The sequence below is a fragment of the Otolemur garnettii genome, unplaced genomic scaffold (genome assembly GCF_000181295.1).
Source record: "Otolemur garnettii isolate 467f Iridium unplaced genomic scaffold, OtoGar3 scaffold00080, whole genome shotgun sequence".
NCBI lineage: Eukaryota > Metazoa > Chordata > Mammalia > Primates > Galagidae > Otolemur > Otolemur garnettii.
In genome coordinates, this window is record NW_003852475.1 from 5429568 (window position 1) to 5449773 (window position 20206).

The 20206-nt window shown below is 37.8% G+C and overlaps 1 protein-coding gene across 1 annotated transcript in view; it reads left to right on the top strand.

Moving 5' to 3' along the window:
* THSD7B (thrombospondin type 1 domain containing 7B) overlaps positions 1–20206 on the top strand; it is a 1042983-nt gene that overhangs the window by 475751 nt on the left and 547026 nt on the right. Inside the window, exon 8 of the mRNA XM_023515847.1 lies at positions 3134–3331. Within this exon, the coding sequence (XP_023371615.1) occupies positions 3134–3331 (198 nt within the window). The remainder of the gene's footprint in view (positions 1–3133; positions 3332–20206) is intronic.

Sequence of the window (20206 nt, forward strand, 5' to 3'; positions counted from 1 at the left end):
CTTGGTAAACACCCTTAAGGTTCTGTGCTCAAATGTGAGTGGGTTGTCAATGTGACTCACAGGGACCTGTGCCATATCCTTCTTAAGGACCAAATCTCAGCAAGCATAAACAGAGATAATAAATAAGCAGCAGGCAGATATTACAGATAAGAATAGAGGGTACTGAACTTGCATGGGAGTAAGAATTTGGAGGTCACTGTAGTTTGGTGTTCATCAGGTGTAGTTCAGAGCCTTGTATGCTATCTGTGTCTTTTTTGAGGTGACATGGGAAGGGAGCTTAGCTTTTTCACTATAAAGTTTATTTTGATCAGTTAATAGGGTGACAAAACAAGGATGAAGATATCTTTTTTTCATATCCCCCTTGACCTTAATATTTCTAATTCCATGGAAATGCAGTTTCTGTTGGCTGAATGATGCCTTCCTATATAAACAGCTGATCCTTAAAGTAAGAATCTAAGAGTCTGTTTTAAAGAGAGTCTGTCTGTTACCCTAAATCAGGGGTCCTCAAACTTTTTAAGTAGGGGGCCAGTTCACTGTCCCTCAGACCAGTGGAGGGCTGGACTGTGGGCCCCTGGACAAGTTGGCTGCTGAGCAGGACAGGCAGTGGCAGCAAAAACACCCGGCTGGCTCAATAAATATCCTAGGCAGGCTGTATGTAGCCCACGGGCCGTGGTTTGAGGATGCCTGCCCTAAATCAGGAAAACATGAATAAAGCCTGTAAGACTGTTCATACAAAAACTTGTCCAGGCTTGTACTATTCTAACCAGCCCAGAGTGATCTTGTGGCCTGAAACCACAAGTTAGTTGTGCTCTACCCTTCTGGCCTGTGCCCTTGAAGAGGACCCAGTCTTTTCCCAGCTGTACTTTCAGGTTTGAAACCTTTCACTTCATTATCATTGATGGCAAAGCTGTGAGAGAGATGCTACTTCTCTTGTCCCCTAACTTGCCCTTCTCCTCTCCCCTATGGGAATGGTGGTAGGGTATGGAACTCTCATTCTGGAAATTGAATACTCCCTATTCTCCTATCAAAGTCTCCCCTTTTCTTAACATACCCCAAGGAATAAATGAATAACAATTCCTTAAGATCTTAAGCAAAAAGATTGGTTTCAGTTTTTTTATAAAAAGGACTTAAGTGAATTAAATGTATTGATTGAATTTGGAGTATAAACAATGGAAGATGAGAGATCCATAGGGGTAGATGTTGAAAACACAGACCAGGGGGCTGAATCTGGTTCTTCATCATAGTTTTTCAGGACACTTTGTTTTTAAAACCCATAAATTAATTTCTACCATTTAAAAATAGAAAGATTACATGTAAAAAGCAAAATGCAACTTGGATTTATGATTTTGTAGACAAAATTGGAGGATCTGTTCACAGGGGGTTCATGTTCTCTCATGGCAACTGTAAATGGAAGCTGAATAGCAGCCAAACGTTGTAGAGTAAACCTACATTTTTCTTTTTACCACTGATCTTCCCACTCTCCATAGTAGCATTTTTCAACTTTTTTAATCTCATGGCACACTTGAACTTATAGTTAAACTTCCATGGCACACTTAAATTATGTTGATCAAAGAAAAAAAGAGTAAAAAGAAAGAATATACTTACTGTGCTTTGAACTTCTTTCAAAAATAATTTAATTCTTTAAAAATTTTTGTGGCACACCTAAGATCCTCTTGCGGTACACTAGTGTGCTATGCACACCAGTTGAATCACTGCTGAACAGTCTGTGGTTGACCCATTTCCCCCGATATCTACCTGTTGATGTAAGTTTGTGACTCTGTAGGCCCATAGTATGTAAGACCTATTTAAGGACTTAATATAGTCTCTGCCTTCATCACACAGTATGTATATTTTTAATGAAATGATAGACGAGGAAATCATATCTTCATTCTAGGAGAATGAAGTCCAAAGAGATACTGTCTTTACTGGACAGGCTGATCTATGAGTCTCAGTGAAGCGATGCAGGAAGATCTCAGGGTAGAACACTGTGAACGGTCACGCATCAGGGCCATGCCAAAGTACAGTATTCTTGATTCAGTGAAATAATGATGACAAAAACAACAGCAAAAGGAAAATAGCAATTTATCTATGCTTAGGCCATTTCTGTGGGTATTTATTTATTGTAATATTTTCCTTTTTTATGTATTGTTTCAGGTTCATTTAGGGTACAAAGAATTAGGTTATACTGTTTGCATTTGTTAAGTAAAGTCCCTCTCACAATTGTGTCCTGCCCCCAAGAGGTGTGCCATATGTTTTAATCCCTATCCTCCTCCCCCTCCTCACTTTCTTGTTTTCCCAACCCCACTTTGAATTGAATTGAGTTTTCTTCTTGTGTGGGAGTGTATTAAGTTTGTCTACTGACTTCGTATTAGAATTGAATACATTGGATTCTTGCTTCTCCATTCTTGTGATGTTGTACTTCTATACAGGTTAATACAAAAGATGTAAAGGCTCCATCATTTTTTATGGCTGCATAGTATTCCATGGCATACATATACCACAGCTTGTTAATCCATCCCTGGGTTGGTGGGCATTTAGGTTGTTTGCACATTTTGGCAATTATAAATTGAGCTGTGATAAACAGTCTAGTGCAAATATCCTTATGATAAAATGATTTTTTTTTCTTCTGGGTAGATGACTAGTAATGAGATTGCCAGATCAAATGGGAGGTCTAATTTGAGTTCTTTCAGGATTCTCCATACTTCCTTCCAAAGAGATTGTATTAGTTTACAGTCTCACCAGCAGTTTAAAGGTTTTCCCTTCTATCCACATCTGTGCCAGCATCTGTAGCTTTGAGACTTTGTGATGTGGGCTATTCTCACTGGGGTTAGGTGATATCTCAGGGTGTCTTCATTTATTTTTATGCTATTGATTATTCCATTGGATTCTATCTGGCCCCTCAAACCCCTAGGCTGTAAACTCTTGGAAGACAGATTCTCTGCTCTCATTCTTTTCCTTTTCTTTTTTGTTTTCTACTTCTTGTTCCTCCACATAAAATCAAACACATCAAAATAATACATGCTGTAGAGAAATTAGTACTCAAATAATACTTTCATCTCCTACCCAGCTACTGCTTTTTTTCTTTTTCTGGTTATGAGTGAATCTTGTGAAGCTCTGTTCTCTTTATTTTTAGGATTTAGAACACGGGAGCGCTATGTCCTCATGGAATCCACAGGGCCTGCAGGGCATTGCCCTCATTTGGTGGAGTCAGTTCCTTGTGAAGATCCAATGTGCTACCGATGGCTGACATCAGAAAGGATCTGTATCCCTGATCATGGGAAATGTGGCTTGGGACATCTCATCCTGAAGACTGTCTGCCAGAATGACCGAGGTATGACCCAGTGACACACTAACTGTGTTAAGTGGCATCACTCAAATAACACATTTCCTGTTCTAACAGGTCATTGTCATAAGGGGGAGAATCACGACCCTTCCTGTCTTTGATATTTATCTTTAAGTCACATTACACATTGCTGCAAAGGAGACCACCTTGACTTTATAGAGGCACATTCTCCATAACAGAAGAACACTATTTGGTTATTCCTAAAGATAATGCAGTGGACCTAGAGATTTCTCAGAGCTTCTAGTTTATCCAGACAAGAATAGAAAACAAATCTCCTGGATAGTCTTCAACGTATCAGTACAAAACAAGTTTAGGTCAATACATAATGCCTTCATACGTTATAAACAAATACTACCTTGTAAAGATTCCAGGGCTGCAACTTCATCCAAGTTAAATAAAAAAATAAAAAAAGACTAAGTGTTATTTTTTTTATTTGTATTACATTCAAATAGCATCAGATCTAGCCATAACAGCAACAATTCTGAAGAACCATTTTATATGTAAGTTGTCAAGATTTACAGGACTAACAGTGATGTCTTTCCTGTATTACCGTGGATCTAGTGTAATGGTTGTTTGAAATGAAGGGTTGTTTAGAAAATATTTAAGTCATGTGGAAATGAGAAAAGGGACACGTAAAACGTTTATCCTAGAGTTTACAAATAATCAGTCCTTTAGAAGAATACTGAGTAGTCTATTAATCAGCTTTGCCATGAGACACTCTTGGTATGTGGGATGTATGTTTTGACTTATGCAGCTGAGCAATCTGTAGAATAGAATGAAATTATAAAGTAGATTCAGAATAGATAACAGAATCCACACAGAGTTGAAATATAGCAAAGTGTTTCCTTCATTCTTTTCTCTCTCTCCTCGTCACTCCCCTTTTCTTCCTTTCGTCTTTTCTTTTCTTCATTTAACTCATTACCATAAATAGGCAAATATACATTTTACCAAGTGATGCAGTTGGTTACCTCTAGAAATCTCATGGCTCTTTAATTAGAGAGTAATCACAGATTGTATTAACTACAGCAGGTATTTAAAACTTCTAATAGTGACTACTTCTATTATTAACAATTTTTGAACTGTGATATATGTGCAATTTAATAACAGAGATCAGTTTTTATATTACTTTTCTTTGTGTAATACTCTGGTAATGAGAAATCTGTATTTTGATCTTTATTCCTTGTTACTGGCCAGAGTTCCTAAAACACTTGTAAATTCCTAAGCTATAGGAGTGCTAGGAGACCAATATTATTCTAATATTTGGTCTTTGATCATGGTTCCTGAGTAACTCCTAAATCCCTTGGAATTTTCTAGATGGTGGAAGCATCTTTTTTCCTAATGAGGCAAACTTTTGGTGAGCTCCTATATGGGGGCTGGTCACCAGAAAGACCAAGCCATGATTAGAAGCTTGGAACTTTCAGCCCTTCTTGTCAGCCTGTGGAAAGAAGAAAGAGGTTGTAGGTTGAGTAAATAAACATGTCTATGTGATGAAGCCTTCATAAAAATCCCTGAGCTATGGGGTTCAGAGTTGCTGAACATGTGGAGGTGTCGAATGGCAGCCTACCCCAGAGAGGGCATGGAAGCTCTGTACCCGCTCCCCTTACCTCACTCTGTGTATCTTCATCTGGCTGGCTGTTCACATGCATCTTTTGTACTATCCTTATAATAAACCAGTAAATCCAGTAAACATAAGTGTTTCTGAGTTCTTTAGATGTCCTAGCAAATTATGAAAACTGAGGAGGATATTATGGGAACCCTAATTTTATAGCTATGGATCTGAAGTATAGAAACAACTGGGACTTGTGATTGGCATCTGAAGTGAGGGACACTCTTGTGAAACTAAGCTTTTAACCTATGGTGTCTGACACTAACTCCAGACCCATAGTGTCAAAATTGATTTAAACTGTAGAACATACAAGTTATGTTGGAGAATTGATTGATATGAGGACAAACCCCTGCACCTGTGGTCATGGAAGTGTTCTATGCTGAGTGTTTTGTAAGGAGTGAAGCAAAGAGGTTTAAAACCTGATCCCTAGAGTCAGATATGTTGGAATTTCAATTCTGCTAACTCACCTGCTAGATAATCTCAGGGAAATTATTTAATTTGGTTCTTTGTGTTGTTTTCTATCATAGAGGTTGTGATAAATTTTTAGGCCACCAACAGTGTATAAGTGTTCCTTTCTCTCTGCATCCTTACCAATATCTGTCACTTCTGGACTTTTTAATAAAAACTATTCTAAGGGGGAGGTGGCGCATGATGGCAGATGGTATAGACATTTAGCTCAGCTCTCCTGGAACAACAGTGAGTGGGCTAGATCATTCCCAGTTATTGGTGTGAAATGGCAGTTTTGGATGTGCAGTGAAGTGGCAGATTACTGGACTTGGAGTGTAATCTGGAGCTGCAGAGACTTCCAGGAAAGTTTCTGTGCTGTGGCTGCAGCAGTGGGTGGTGGTGGCAGCAATAAGCAGCCACCCCCCACACACACACAAAAGATTACAGTTCCCAGTTTGTGGGTAAACTAGGTGTTGTGTGGAAAGATTGGTGAAGTGTGGACTCCCAAGCAGAATTTGGAAGCCAGAGTGGGGGTGCCTGGAGTGGCACCACCCAGAATTTGGCAGCCAGAGTGGGAGTGTCTGGAGTGGCTCCACCCCACTTAGGTAGCGGGAGAGACACTCACACAGGAAAGATCCCGGAAGCAGACATTGTTTAAAAATTTGGGAAATGGTGATCACAGAAGATACCTTTCCATGCGGGCCAGGTGCAGCAATTTGAGTCTCCAGCAGGCACTGGAAACAGGCCCACAATATCCTGCACTTCATGGGAACTGTTGCAGGGAGAATTTGTAAAACCTGCCTGTGAAGATTTTCTGAGATGGATGGAATGAATAGTTGGGCAGGGTCTAAGCACCTAGCGGGTAGCTAGGCAACCACCAAGAACATTGTAAGCTGGGAATCAGGTATAAGCCTGTGAACCACTCATAGCGGTCACCTGGTGTCCAGAAAGTATATTGTAATATATACTTAAGTTGATCCCTATGGCATTCATATAATCGTATGTTTATATATATATGTATATATAATATTTCTGTTATTGGTACCTTTTTTTTTCCTTGCTTCTTTTTTACTTTTTTGCATTTTTTCCTTTTCTCTTCTTATAGGAGTTACTGTTAAACTTTTTTAAAATTGTTATTAATATCAATTATTTTACCTCTTTTTCTCTTCTTATGGTTGCTGAGAGTGCTTATATCAGGCTATTTGAGATTTTTTTTCTTTCTTTTTTTTGGTTTTTTATTTTTTGTTTCTGATATCTATTTGTGTGTCTGGTTGCTTTTTTGTTGGCATATTTGTTCATTTTGTTTCAAAATGTCTTGTGTTTTGCTAAATCCTAGGTTTGGCTAGTTTCCCTAACTCCAATTACATTCAACAAGAACAATGCGGAGTGGGGAATGATGGCTGACTGGAACCAGCTTTCAACAGAAGCTCCAGTCCAGAGGGAGAGATAATGGCCAGAAAGAACCCAATAAAGCTGAAGGGTGGGAATGGAGCTGAGAGAAGAGATAGATAATTACACATCCTCTCTGCTGAGGCAAGCTGCAACTCCAAGGAAACAAATTTTAGGTATAGAACTCATAAAGAGGACATATGTCCATCCCCTCCCCCAAAGAGAGTTGCTTGCTTGCAGTGGGATCTCTACTAGTGAGCAGTGAACTAAGGTTCTCTTCTCTCACCCCACTGGAGTGAGTTGCCAGAAGCTAGGACTCTTTCTCCAGAGAGTCCCTGCTATGAGCCTAGTAATTCTCTTGTTTGGCAGGAAGGTTGAACATATATTTTCCCTGCAACTTTGAACTTCCAGTGCACCCTTCCCCCTTGCCTGGTGGTCTAGAAGTCAAACCCCTGCAGAGACCAGAATGTATGCAATTCTTTGCTAGGACTGGGCATTGCATGGACAGCAGCAGTGCAGCTATGCTGTATGTTGTATCTGAATCCAGTATCAGTGCACAAAGACACAGAGGGGAAGGTCTCTAGCCTGGCTACAAGAAAGTACAACTCATCAATGGGCAGAGGCTTGGGTCTCTGCAACAGGTGGAACCATTGAGGTGCGGGAACCTGAGTGGAGACATCTCCCACCTGGCATCAGTGGTAATAGAGCGATACTGCTGGGGTCTAATTTTGGAGAGACACCGCCCCAACTCTGAGAACTGCCAGAGGGAGCCAGACCTCGGCCTATAGGGATACCAGAGCTGCAGAGCAGTAAGGGCAAAGGTGCGATGGCTAAAGGAGAAAAACATTTGCTGTCTTGTTATCCTCAGGTTTAGACTAAGCTCAGGTAGAATACTCATAAATTGCCATTTAGTACCTGAGGCAAGCAGGCTTCAGTTCCCCCTGCTGGCTGGTGGCAGAGGGTGGTGGCTGGCTGAGGAGGCATTGACTTTCATTTGACTCTGGTGGGCACAAAGCCCTGGCACATTTGCTTATTGGACAGAACTGGGCCACAGAGACTGGGTTACCAGAGTCTGGCAGTGGGATTACCAGAGACTGGTGGTGAAGGAGGTGCAAGGTGGGAAGGTATCAGCCCTCTTGGTCCAAGAGGGCCTTTCTGACTCCGTGGAGCACTGGAGTGAGCCACACTTGAGCTGCCAGTATACCCCTGCTGTTTAGTTGCTGGAGACTTTTGAACTCTCCCACTAGAGAGTTGGTGCTGACTGGGACGATTGGTTTGGAACTCTTGAACTGGGCAAATCACCTGAGGACCCTCCAAGGTGGTACCCTGGTTTTGTTGTAGTGGGAAGGTTTGATTTTCCATTTTCAATTGTTGCCTGTGGGGGTGGGATGTCTTAGTTGCTTCTATTTCTACACAGCTGAGACTTCAACCCAGAGACTGATGCATTAGGATTGGAAAGAGATCAGTTGAATATAAGACAGAGCCACTTAGCCCCACCGCACCAAGCAGGTCCCCAGAGTCTCAGGCTGTAGTACTGTATGGGTCCTTTGCAAAGCTATAGAGGAAAAGCTGCAGTCACCAGTCCCAACTCTTTGGCAAAGGGTTGGTTAACAACAACTTCAGGAGCCCTCAATCCAATTTCACCTTACCTGCTCATCTAGCCAGATGGTGAAAAATAATAATGGAGCCAAATCAGCAGAAAAACTCTAGCGACATGATTAATCACAGTAGATCAAATACCCCAAGAACGACAAAGCAGCCACATTAGAGGATCCTATTCATAAACAAATGGCTGAGATGTCAAAAATCAAGTTTAGAATTTGGATGGCAAATATGATTAGCAGAATGGAAGTAAAGTTGGAATTAGAAATTCTAGGAATAATTCAGAACTTGTCTCAAGAATTCAATGAATTCAAAGACAAAAATCCCCAAAGATTTTGACACATTGAAAAAAGAAATTATAGCGCTCTGAGATATGAGAAATACAGTAGCATCCCTCAGTAACAGAATGGAGCAAGGAGAAGAAAGGATTTCTGACACTGAAGACAAAGCTTTTGAACACTGCCAAATGCTCAAAAAGGAAGATAAGTAGAGAGCAAAAACAGATCATTCTCTCAGATAGTGGTGGGGTAATTCCCAAAATGCAAACATTTGCCTTATAGGAATCCCTAAAGGTGATGAGGTTGCTTCAAAAGGCCCAGATGCTCTACTCTAAGAGATAATCAAGGAGAACTTGCCAAACATTGCAAGAGATTCTGAAATTCATGTAGCAGACAGTTTCAGAGCCCCAGCACAACTCAATCCAAATAAAGTATTTCCCAGACACATTATAATTAACTTCACCAAAGTTAATATGAAGGAGAAAATACTGCAAGCAGCCAGATGTAAGGGGAAGAATATTAGGATAACTACAGATCTCTCTGCTGAAATTTTTCAAGCCAGAAGAGGTTGGCCATGTACCCTCAACCTCCTAAAACAAAACAATTTTCAACCCAGGATTATGTATCCAGCTAAACTGAGAAATTAAATACTTTAATGACATTCATTTGTTGAAGAAATTTGCCGTAACTAAACCAGCTCTCCAGGATATTCTCAGACCCATCCTCCACAATGACCAGCACGATGCTCTACCACCAAAGTAAACTCACTTAGAAACTTTTGATCAAATCCCAACTTCCACAGTGGTGAAAGGATTAAAAATGTCCATTGGACTTTTGAAAAACTTGACACCCAAAATAATACCAGGCTTATCAATATTCTCAAATAATGTGAATGGCTTAAATTGTCCTCTAAAGAGGCACAGGTTGGCTGACTGGATACAAAAACTCAGGCCAGACATATATTGCATTCAAGAATCTCATTTTACTTTAAAAGATAAATATAGACTCAGGGTGAAGGCATGGTCATCTATAATTCAGGCAAATGGAAATCAGAAAAAAGCAGGTGTTGCAAATTTATCTACAGATATAATAGGTTTTAAACCAACAAAAGTAAGGAAAAAGATAAGGATGGTCACTTCATATTTGTTAAGAGAAATGCTCAACATGATAAAATATCAATTATTAATATTTATGCACCCAACCAGAATGCTCCTAATTTATAAGAGAGACTCTAACTGACATGAGCAACTTGATTTCTTCCAACACCATAATAGTCAGAGATTTTAACACCCCTTTGGCAGTATTGGCTAGATCCTCCAATAAGAAACTAAGCAAAGAAATTTTATTTTATTTATTTTTATTTTTTAATTTTTGTGTGTGCATATCACATTTATTATGTGATATGTATAGTATATATATATATTGTATGCTATATACATTTGAAAAAGTACATTCTTTTTTTTCATTTTTTTATTAAATAATAGCAGTGTACATTAATACTATCATGGGGTACAGTGTACTGTTTCTATATACAATTTGAAATACTTTCATCCAACTCGTTAACATAGTCTTCCTGTCATTTTCTTAGTTATTGTGTTAAGACATTTACATTCTACATTTAGAGAGATTCACATGTACACTTATAGGATGAACCATAGGTGTGATCCCACCAATCACCCTCCCTCCACCCACCCTTCCCCGACCCCTCCCCTCCCTCTCCCCTCTCCCCATATTCCTAGGCAAAGATTGGGTTATAGCTTTCATATGAAAGCTATAAATTAGTTTCATAGTAGGGCTGAGTACATTGGATACTTTTTCTTCCATTCTTGGGATACTTTGCTAAGAAGAATATTTTCCAGCTCCATCCATGTAAACATGAAAGAGGTAAAGTCTCCATCTTTCTTAATGGCTGCATAGTATTCCATGGTGTACATATACCACAGTTTATTGATACATTCATGGATCAGTGGGCTCTTGGGCTTCTTCCATGACCTGGAAATTATGAGTTGGGCTGCAATGAACATTCTGATACAAATATCTTTGTAGTAATGTGATTTTTGGTCTTCTGGGTATATACTGAATAAAGGAATTGTAGGATCAAATGGCAGGTCTATTTTTAGTTCTCTGAGTGTTCTCCAGATGTCTTTCCAAAAGGAATGAATTAGTCTGCATTCCCACCAGCAATGTAGAAGTGTTCCCTTTTCTCCACATGCACACCAGCATCTGTGATTTTGTGATATGGGCTAATCTTACTGGTGTTAGATGATATCTCAAAGTAGTTTTGATTTCCATTTCTCTGATGATTAAGGATGGTGAGCATTTTTTCATATGTTTGTAGGCCATGTGTCTGTCTTCTTCAGAGAAGTTTCTCTTCAAGTCCCTTGCCCACCCTGAGATGGTATCACTTTTTCTCTTCTTGCTAATACATTTGAGTTCTCTGTGGATTCTGGTTATAGCAAAGAAATTTTAGACTTCAACTTAACCATTCAACAATTGGCTTTAACAGACATCTATAGAACATTTCATCCTAACAAAAATGAATACTTATCTTCTGATCAGCTCTTGGAAGATCATCCAAAATTGATCACATCTTAGGTCACAAGTCTAACCTTAGAAAATTTAAAAAAATAGAAATTATTACTTGTGGTATCTCAGATCATCCTGGAATAAAAGTTGAACTCAGTAACAATGGGAATTTGCAAACTCACACAAAGACTTGTAACCTAAATAATCTTATGCTGAATGATAGCTGGGTCATAGCTATCATTAAGATTAAGAAAGAAATTACCAAATTTTAGGAACAAAATGATAATGAAGACACGAATGACCAGAACCTGTGGGATACTGCAAAGGCATTCCTAAGAGAGAAATTTATAATTTTGCAAGCCTTCCTCAAGAGAACAGAAGGGTAGGAAATCAACAACTTAATGGGACATCTCAAGCAACTGGAAGAGGAAGAAGATTCCAACCCCAAACAAAGCAGAAGAAAAGAAATAAATGAAATTAGAGCAGAATTAAATGAAATTGAAAACAAAAGAATTATATAACAGATCAATGAATCAAAAAGTGCTTTTTTGAAAAGGTCAATAAAATAGATAAACCTTTGGCTAACCTAACCAGAAATAAAAGAGCAAAATCACTAATTTAATCAATTGGAAATGACAGAGACAAGATAACAACAGACTCCACAGAAATTCAAAAAATATTTAATGAATATTACAAGAAACTACTCCCAGAAATATGAAAATCTGAAGGAAATTGACCAATACTTGGAAACATGCCATCTTCCGAGATCTAGCCAAGAAGAAGTAGAAATGTTGAATGGGCCTGTATCAACTTCTGAAATATACAAAACTATACAAAATCTCCCCAAAAAGAAAATTCTGGGACCAGATAGCTTCACATCAGAATCCTACCAAACCTTTAAAGAGGAACTAGTACCTATATTACTTAACCTTTTCCAAAACATAGAAAAAGAAGGAATACTTCCCAACACATTCTATGAAGCAAGTATCACCCTGATCCTCCAACCAGGAAAACACCCAAGAAGAAAAGAAAATTATAGACCAATATCTCTAATGACTATTGATGCAAAAATATTCAATAAGATCCTAGCAAACAGAATCCAGCAACACATCAAACAAATTATATGCCACAACCAAGAGGATTTTATCCCAGGGTCTGAAGGCTGGTTCAATATACATAAATCTATAAATATAATACATCACATAAACAAATTAAAAAACAAAGACCATATGATTCTCACAATTGATGCAGAAAAACCTTTTGATAATATCTAGCATCCTTTCATGATTAGAACACTTAAGAAAGTAGGTGTAGAAGGGACATTCTTAAACTGATAGAGGCCATCTACAGCAAACCCACAGCCAATATTATATTGAATGGAGTAAAATTAAAAACATTTCTACTCATTTCAGGAATGAGGCAAGGCTGCCCACTGTTTCTACTGCTTTTTAACATAATAATGGAAGTCTTAGCCATTGCAATCAAGCAAGAGAAGGCAATCAAGTGTGTTCATATAGAATCAGAAGAGATCAAACTTTCACTCTTCACAGATGATATGATTGTATACCTGGAAAATCCCAGGGACTCAACTACAGAACTCTTAGAAGTTATCAAGGAATACAGCAATGTCTCAGGCTACAAAATCAATACTCACAAATCAGTAACATTCATATATACCAACAATAGTCAAGCTAAAATAACAGTCAAGGACTCTATTCCTTTTACAGTAGTGCCAAAGAAAGTGAAATTTCTGGGAGTGTACCTAACAAAGCACATGAAAGATCTCTACAAAGAAAACTATGATACTTTGAGAAAAGAAATAGCTGAAGATGTCAACAAATGGAAAAACATACCATGCTCATGGCTGGGAAGAATCAACATTGTTTTAATGTCCTTACTACACAAAGCAAACTACAGATTTAATGCAATTTCTATTAAAGCACCTCTGTCATACTTTAAATTACCAGAAAAACTGGTAATTCATTTTATCTGGAAACAGAAAAAAAACTCGAATATCCAAGACATTACTCAGAAATAAAAATAAATCAGGTGGAACCATGCTACCAGACTTCTGGCTATATTATAAATCTATAGTGATCAAAACAGCATGGTACTGGCATAAAAATAGAGAGGTAAATGTATAAAACAGAATTTAGAACCAAGAGATGAATCCAGACACTTATTGTCAGTTGATCTTTGATAATCCTATCAAAAACTTAAATTGGGGGAAAGATTCCCTATTAATACTGGGAGTATTGGCTGGTGACTTGTAGAAGACTGAAACTGGACCCATACCTTTCACCTCTAACAATTAGTGACTCTCACTGGATAAAGGACTTAAACTTAAGACATGACACTATAAAGATTCTTGAAGAGAGTGCAGGGAAAACACTTGAAGAAATTGGCCTGGGAGAATACTTTATGAGGAGGACACTTCAGGCAATTGAAGCAATACCAAAAATACATTACTGGGATCTGATCAAACTAAAAACTTCTGTACTGCCCTCAAGAACACAGTAAATAAAGCAAGTAGACAGAATGAGAGAGGATATTTGCGGTTACGTTTCTGACAAATGTTTGATAACCAGAATCCACAGAGAACTCAAACTTATTAAGAAGAAAAGAACAAGTGATCTCATTTCATTGTGGGCAAGAGACTTTAACAGAAGCTTCTCTGAAGAAGACAGGTGCATGGTCTCCAGGCACATGAAAAAATGCTCATCATCTTAAAAATGCAAATCAAAACCACTTAGAGATATCATCTAACTCCAGTAAGAGTGGCTTACATAACAAAATCCCAAAACTACAGATGGAACACTTGTGCACTGCTGGTGGGAATGCAAGCTAATATGTTCCTTTTGGAAAGAAGTTTGGAGAACACTGAGGAATCTGAAAATAGATCTGCCATTTGATCCTGCAATTCCTTTACTAGGAGTTTCCAAAAGACCAAAAATCACTTTGCAACAAAGATATTTGCACCAGATTGTTCATTGCAGCTCAATTCATAATTGCCAAGTCATGGAAGAAGCCCAAGTGTCCATTGATCCATGAATGGATTAATAAATTGTGGTACCCGTACACCAAGGAATACTATACATCCTTAAAAAAGATGGAGATTTCACTTCTTTTATGTTTACACGGATGGGGCTGGAACATATTCTCCTTAGTAAAGTATCTCAAGCATGGAAGAAAAAGTATCCAATGTACTCAATACTTCTGTGAATCCAATTTATATTTACTCACACTTTCTTATGAAAGAGAGATCACAACTATAGCCCAGGATGAAGGAGAGAAATGTATGAGGAAGGGAGGGGAGGAGCAAGGTTTTATAGAGGGAGGGTAAATGAGGGAGGGTATGCTCCACCATACCTGTGGAGCATATTGCAAGGTTACAAGTCAAATGTATCAAGTATTGAACATAAATGTTGTAACACAATAATTAAGTAAATTAGGTGAAAGCTATGTTGATTAGTATGATGTAAGCACTCCAAATTGTATAAAAAAATCAACACATTGTACCCCACATATGCATAAATGTATTTATGATCTATGTATATAAGACTTAATAAAAGGAAAAACATTCTAATAAGGATGAGGTGATCTCTCATTATTGTTTTAATTTGAATTTCCCTGGTGATTAATGTTGAACATTTTTTCCATATGTTTAATGGCCATTTGTCTATATATCTTCTTTTGAAAAATTTCTGTTCATGTCCCTTGCCCACTTTTTAATTTTTTTTGTTTTTTGTTTTTCTTTTGCTGATTTATTTTATTTTATTTTATTTTATTTTTGAGACAGAGTCACACTCCATCACCCTGGGGAGATTGCTGTTGCATCATTGTAGCTTATAGCAACCTCAAACTCTTAGGCTTGAGCAATACTCTTTCCTCAGCCTCCCAAGTAGCTGGTACTACTGGAGTGTGCCACTATACCGAGGGAGTTTTTTTCTTTTCTTTCTTTTTTTCTTTTTCTTTTTTCTTTTTGGTAGAAATGAGGTCTCACTCTTGCTTAGGTTGGTCTTATACTCCTGAGCTCAAGAAATCCACCTGCTGGGGCTTCCTAGGGTGCTAAGATTACTGGCGTGAGCTACCATGCCTGTCTTCTTGCTGATTTCATTTAATTCTTTATAGATTCTGGATATTAGTCTTTTATCAGATATAAGTATCCGATTACAAACCTTTTTTTCTCCCATTCTATAGGTTGTCTATTTGTTGCATTGATTATTTTCTTAGCTGTGAGGTTTAATTAAATCCTATTTATTTATTATTCCAGTAACTGCCTTTGGGGTCTTAGTCATAAATTTTTCGCCTAGGTTGATATCTAGAAGTGTTTCTCCTCCATTTTCCTCTAGAATTTGAACTAACCAATGAGCATACATGTGCAGAGAGGAATGTTAAACTTAGTGGGAATACAGCAGAGGAGAAAAGGGGGGAGGAGAGGGTAAAATATCTACCTGACGGTGCAGTGAACGCTATTTGGGTGATGGATACTTACAACCATGACTCAAGTACTCCAAAAGTTATCCATGTCACAAAAACATTTATACTCCCTTGATACTTTGAAATCACACACACACAAAAAGACTGAGTGGGCATAAAATACTGACAACAAAGAGATATTGTCCCTGATGTCAAGAAGTTCTGTAATTTCTCATTTGAAGAGATTTATAATCAAATAATACCATTAATACTTATGGAAAAGTATTTTACAATGAAAATTTTTAAAAATATATTTTAACATGAAAGTATGTTTCCAAGTTTTTACTGCCTTTCAAGTGAGGTAGTAAAACCTACCTTTCACTCTCAAGACAGTGAGAGTTGTAATAAATTAGTAATACAAAAGCGATTAGTGAAGTGCCTGGTACATGACCATTTAGAATAAGCTATAAGCTTACTTCACCTATAATTCACATTTATTATCATACCTTGTTCTGAGGAAATTGTGGAAAGAGCATTCTTTTATAAAATGAAAATAATGATGGGGATTAGGATAATCATAAGAACTTCTTCCTTCCAACCTCCAGCTGAAGAAATAGGAAGTTCATTTGTCCGGTTAGAACCTAATGAATAAATGACTCTCGTGCTTCATCATGTCATAGCAGTTATCAGAAGGTTGTCATAATGTATTATGCTCACTGGGCTAGGAACTTCTTTTGTGATATATATTCTGCTTTCTACAATAACTGTAGAGATAACAACTTAAAGCTTTACTGCTTATTCCCATGAAATGATTAATTTTCAGCTTTTGACCTATATTCTCAATTTCTACTGGGAGAAGTAAGAGGTAATGCTTGTCTTTATCAGCCCCATGATGTCTCTGTAGTGTTTACACACCTGGATGACCCTCTCACTGTGTGTCGGGCCACCCCACTGTCACTGACACAGGATGCTGGCTTCCACGTGGCTACAGTGGTCTTTCGACCACCTGAAAATGTGGTATATTAGCACTTCTTGAGATCACACTTCAGTGTGATTCTGAGTGATCAATGACAGAGGTTTGGCAGAGATAACTCCTACTGGACTCTCCGCAGGTCGTGAGGGTCTTTCCATAACCACAAGAATTGACAGAACAGTTGACTCTAATTTAAATGCCTGGAGAAAGTTTTGAGACATAGTCTCCTGTGATCTTTTTTCTTGTAACATTTAATATTTTTTTCATCACTCTGAGTTTATTAATTGCTTCATGGCCTTTTATTTAGAATTAAGTAGATAAGACCAAAAGAAATATCTTATTTCTGACTTAAAAAAACCCTCATATTAAATTCAATCATACTTGAGGCCTACTATAATTTGAAAGGGTGATTTGCTTTATCTGCTATTTTTAGGCTTTTCTATATTGACTCACTCTATACATTCTGCCTACAGGCATATTAGAAAAGAACATTTAACACCCCTGCAAAATATCATGTTCCATTTAGATTGTGGAGCTGAGAGATTTCCATATAACCTGGTCATGACTGGGTAGGTCTTGACAGTGTCTTGTTAGGTGTTCCTCTTGCTGGTAGGAAGATATATTTTTCTTCCCTAGAAGTTTGTTTACACCATTATCTTGGAAACTTCAAAAATACATATAATCTGTGTCATACTGAACCCAGGAAGTAACAGGAAATATCAATTTTTGATGTGCCTAAGCCTTGCGTATGAGTATAAGCATGTGATCTTTGGACTATCTAAGATCCAAGTGGTCATCTGTGAATTTCTACAGCTATCTTTGCTCTGTCCTGTTCTCTACTTTGATTTATTAGTGATACTGTTCAATCATTCCCACAGAAGCTCCTATTTCTCAAGCCTGTGAGTGTAGCAAACAATGTGTTAGTGATGTTTAGGAAGAAAATTACATTGTAAGCTGTATGAATGAGTATACTGATTTGGAATCTCATTTCCAAGTCTCTGATTGGTAGAACAGTTTTGATTTCTCTTCTGTGCCCAACGTTTTATCATTGTATGAGTCAACAGACACTTCAGAGTTTATTTCTGTCCCATTGGTAAATATGTTTCTTTATTTCAAAGGAGGTATTTCAAGTGTAAATTGAGGGTGATTCGAAAATTCAAGCCCAACATTTTCTCCCTTAGAGTATTAGATTTATTCACTGTATTTTAAATGTTGTTTCATGAATAGGTAAGTGATTGTTGGTTTCAGTGGTGGTTGATAAAGTTTTACCACTATGTGATATCTTCATGGAGCAGGTTGGGAAACCTCTATACTAATGCTGGGCCAATGGATAGTGATCCCAGTAGGTGGCAAGTGACCACTATGTGTCATCTTTCATGCATCCATAATGCAAAATAAGCAGACAACTCCACCAGGTCATTTGGTAAACACCAATCTTCCTGCTGGAACAATCAGACCCCCAGCACTCACTACATGCTTTGCCCCATTATGTGCCAAATAGGCTATATTGGGGAAACATCTTTCTTCAAAGTAATGCAGCATCCATTTTGTACTTAGAGAAATGTAATACCTATACTGGTGAAAAGCTTAATAGACCCTGAAGAGCAAAGTTCACATGCTGATAGGTACATGGAGATAGAGTCCTTTAGTCTTGCCACAAACACCCCCTTCCATACCAGGTTTCTTATTTTCACAGTTATACTAGAACTTTACTATGCAAATGTTTTCTGAAGTGGTATACATATTTGCACAGCATGAGGAATGATTTTCCATCATTAAGGTGACTTTCCTTTTCATTTCAAGCGTATTTTTCTAGGAGTACTTGCCTTGTCTTATTAACCTTGAGCAATACAAGAATGTTACCTTTAATCTTGGCTAAAATGGCATGTGCTTGTAAGCTCTAACAATGTAAGTACCTTTTTAAGGAGAGCTTCATTTGGTGGAAAGCATGCTAGAATACTCATTTACCTGAGTTGGATTAAACATTATTTTTATGTTTTTAAATCTATGATTGGAGTTGGAAAGTTTTGTATTGCTTATTTATTTTTAGATCTCAAAAAATATTATTTGGCTTACCTATGCAAATAATGTCAAACTCCATTCAAATAAAAAATATTTATTGGAATGTTTTGTGATTCACCAGAATTCTAAATAGAATCCCTTTGTTGTTTATTTTCTAAACCTTTTGATTATGCTATATATCATATTTGCTAACAAATGTTGTTTTACTTCTTCTCTGTATATTTTTCTTTCTCTTATAAAACTTTCTAAATGTTATTTCAGCACAATATGTATTTTCGTGAATTCTGGGAAGAAAGCAGGACAAATTATTCTTCAGATATTTCCTTTCCACATTAGTATATTCCTGCAATGAATCAATCTATTAAGGAGACACTATGAAACTGGAGCCACCAGTGAGGATGCAGGTTTTCTAAAAGTTCTGAGTAATGTCATCTTGGTTGAAATTAGTATGCAGTTTATTAAGATGTGAATTTTGGAAAGGATAATACTAATTGGTTATACTCACACACACACACACACACACATATATATATAAAGAAAGTAGTTATTTTTTATTATACTATAATTTTTTATTTCTTTTTTAATAGGGGAAAAAAAACCCACTTACCTTTGCATAAGGATGGGAATCTTATTCTGTCAACATCTTGCCAGATTGTTGAGAGAGATCAGAAGGGAAAATAAACAGGGACATGCATTTATATTAGTAATGCATATTCAGAGAAGTGGCCTTTGGAATAGACTTTGTGAACTGTGGCGGGCACTATTGTTTTGTGCCCAGATTCCCTCGATCGTTTACAATTTCTATATGAGCCTGAGATTTTTAACTGACATCACCTGTATCTTGTGGCCTGAGGAATGGTCACTACAGCCTTGCTAGGGAATTAACAATCCCAGGCAGCAGTCTTGATCACTAACTGGGAATAGTGTATACCAGATGTCCTCAAACTACCATCTATGGGCCACATGTGGCCCGCCTAAGGCATATATCTGTCCCGCTGGGTGTTTCTGCTGCCACTGCCTGTCCTGCTTAGCAAGCAACTTGTCCTGGGGCCCACAGTCCAGCCCTCCACTGGTCTGAGGGACCGTGAACTGGCCCCCTGTTTAAAAAGCTTGAAGACCCCTGGTGTATACCCACCCACCTTCCTGCTGCTCGGATTGAATCACCTTGGTGTATATGTTTGATACTGTTTCCTACTCTCCCATGAAATGAAGCTCCACTTGTCATGGTGATAACTTAATTGATTATGCACCCTTTTCCGCCTCCTCCCTTTCCTTTCTCATTTCCCCACTCTTTCACTGATTCCCTTGCATTACTTCCCAATGAGTACTTGCCCAAGAATCTTTATCACAGAATTTGATTATTTGGCAGCTCATGCTCGGAAAGGTATTTAATAGATCTACCTCCTACAAGAGATACAAGATCCAATTCAAATCATACTATATTGATTATAATTTTTAAATAATCTCCCTTCAAGGGAGAAACAATATACTCATCATGAGAGCTCATTTAATATTTTGAACAACTCTTACTATTTGTTAATATTTGGCAATATCCAAAGGGTTTCAATATACTGCTTATGTCCACCCTATGAAAACATAAA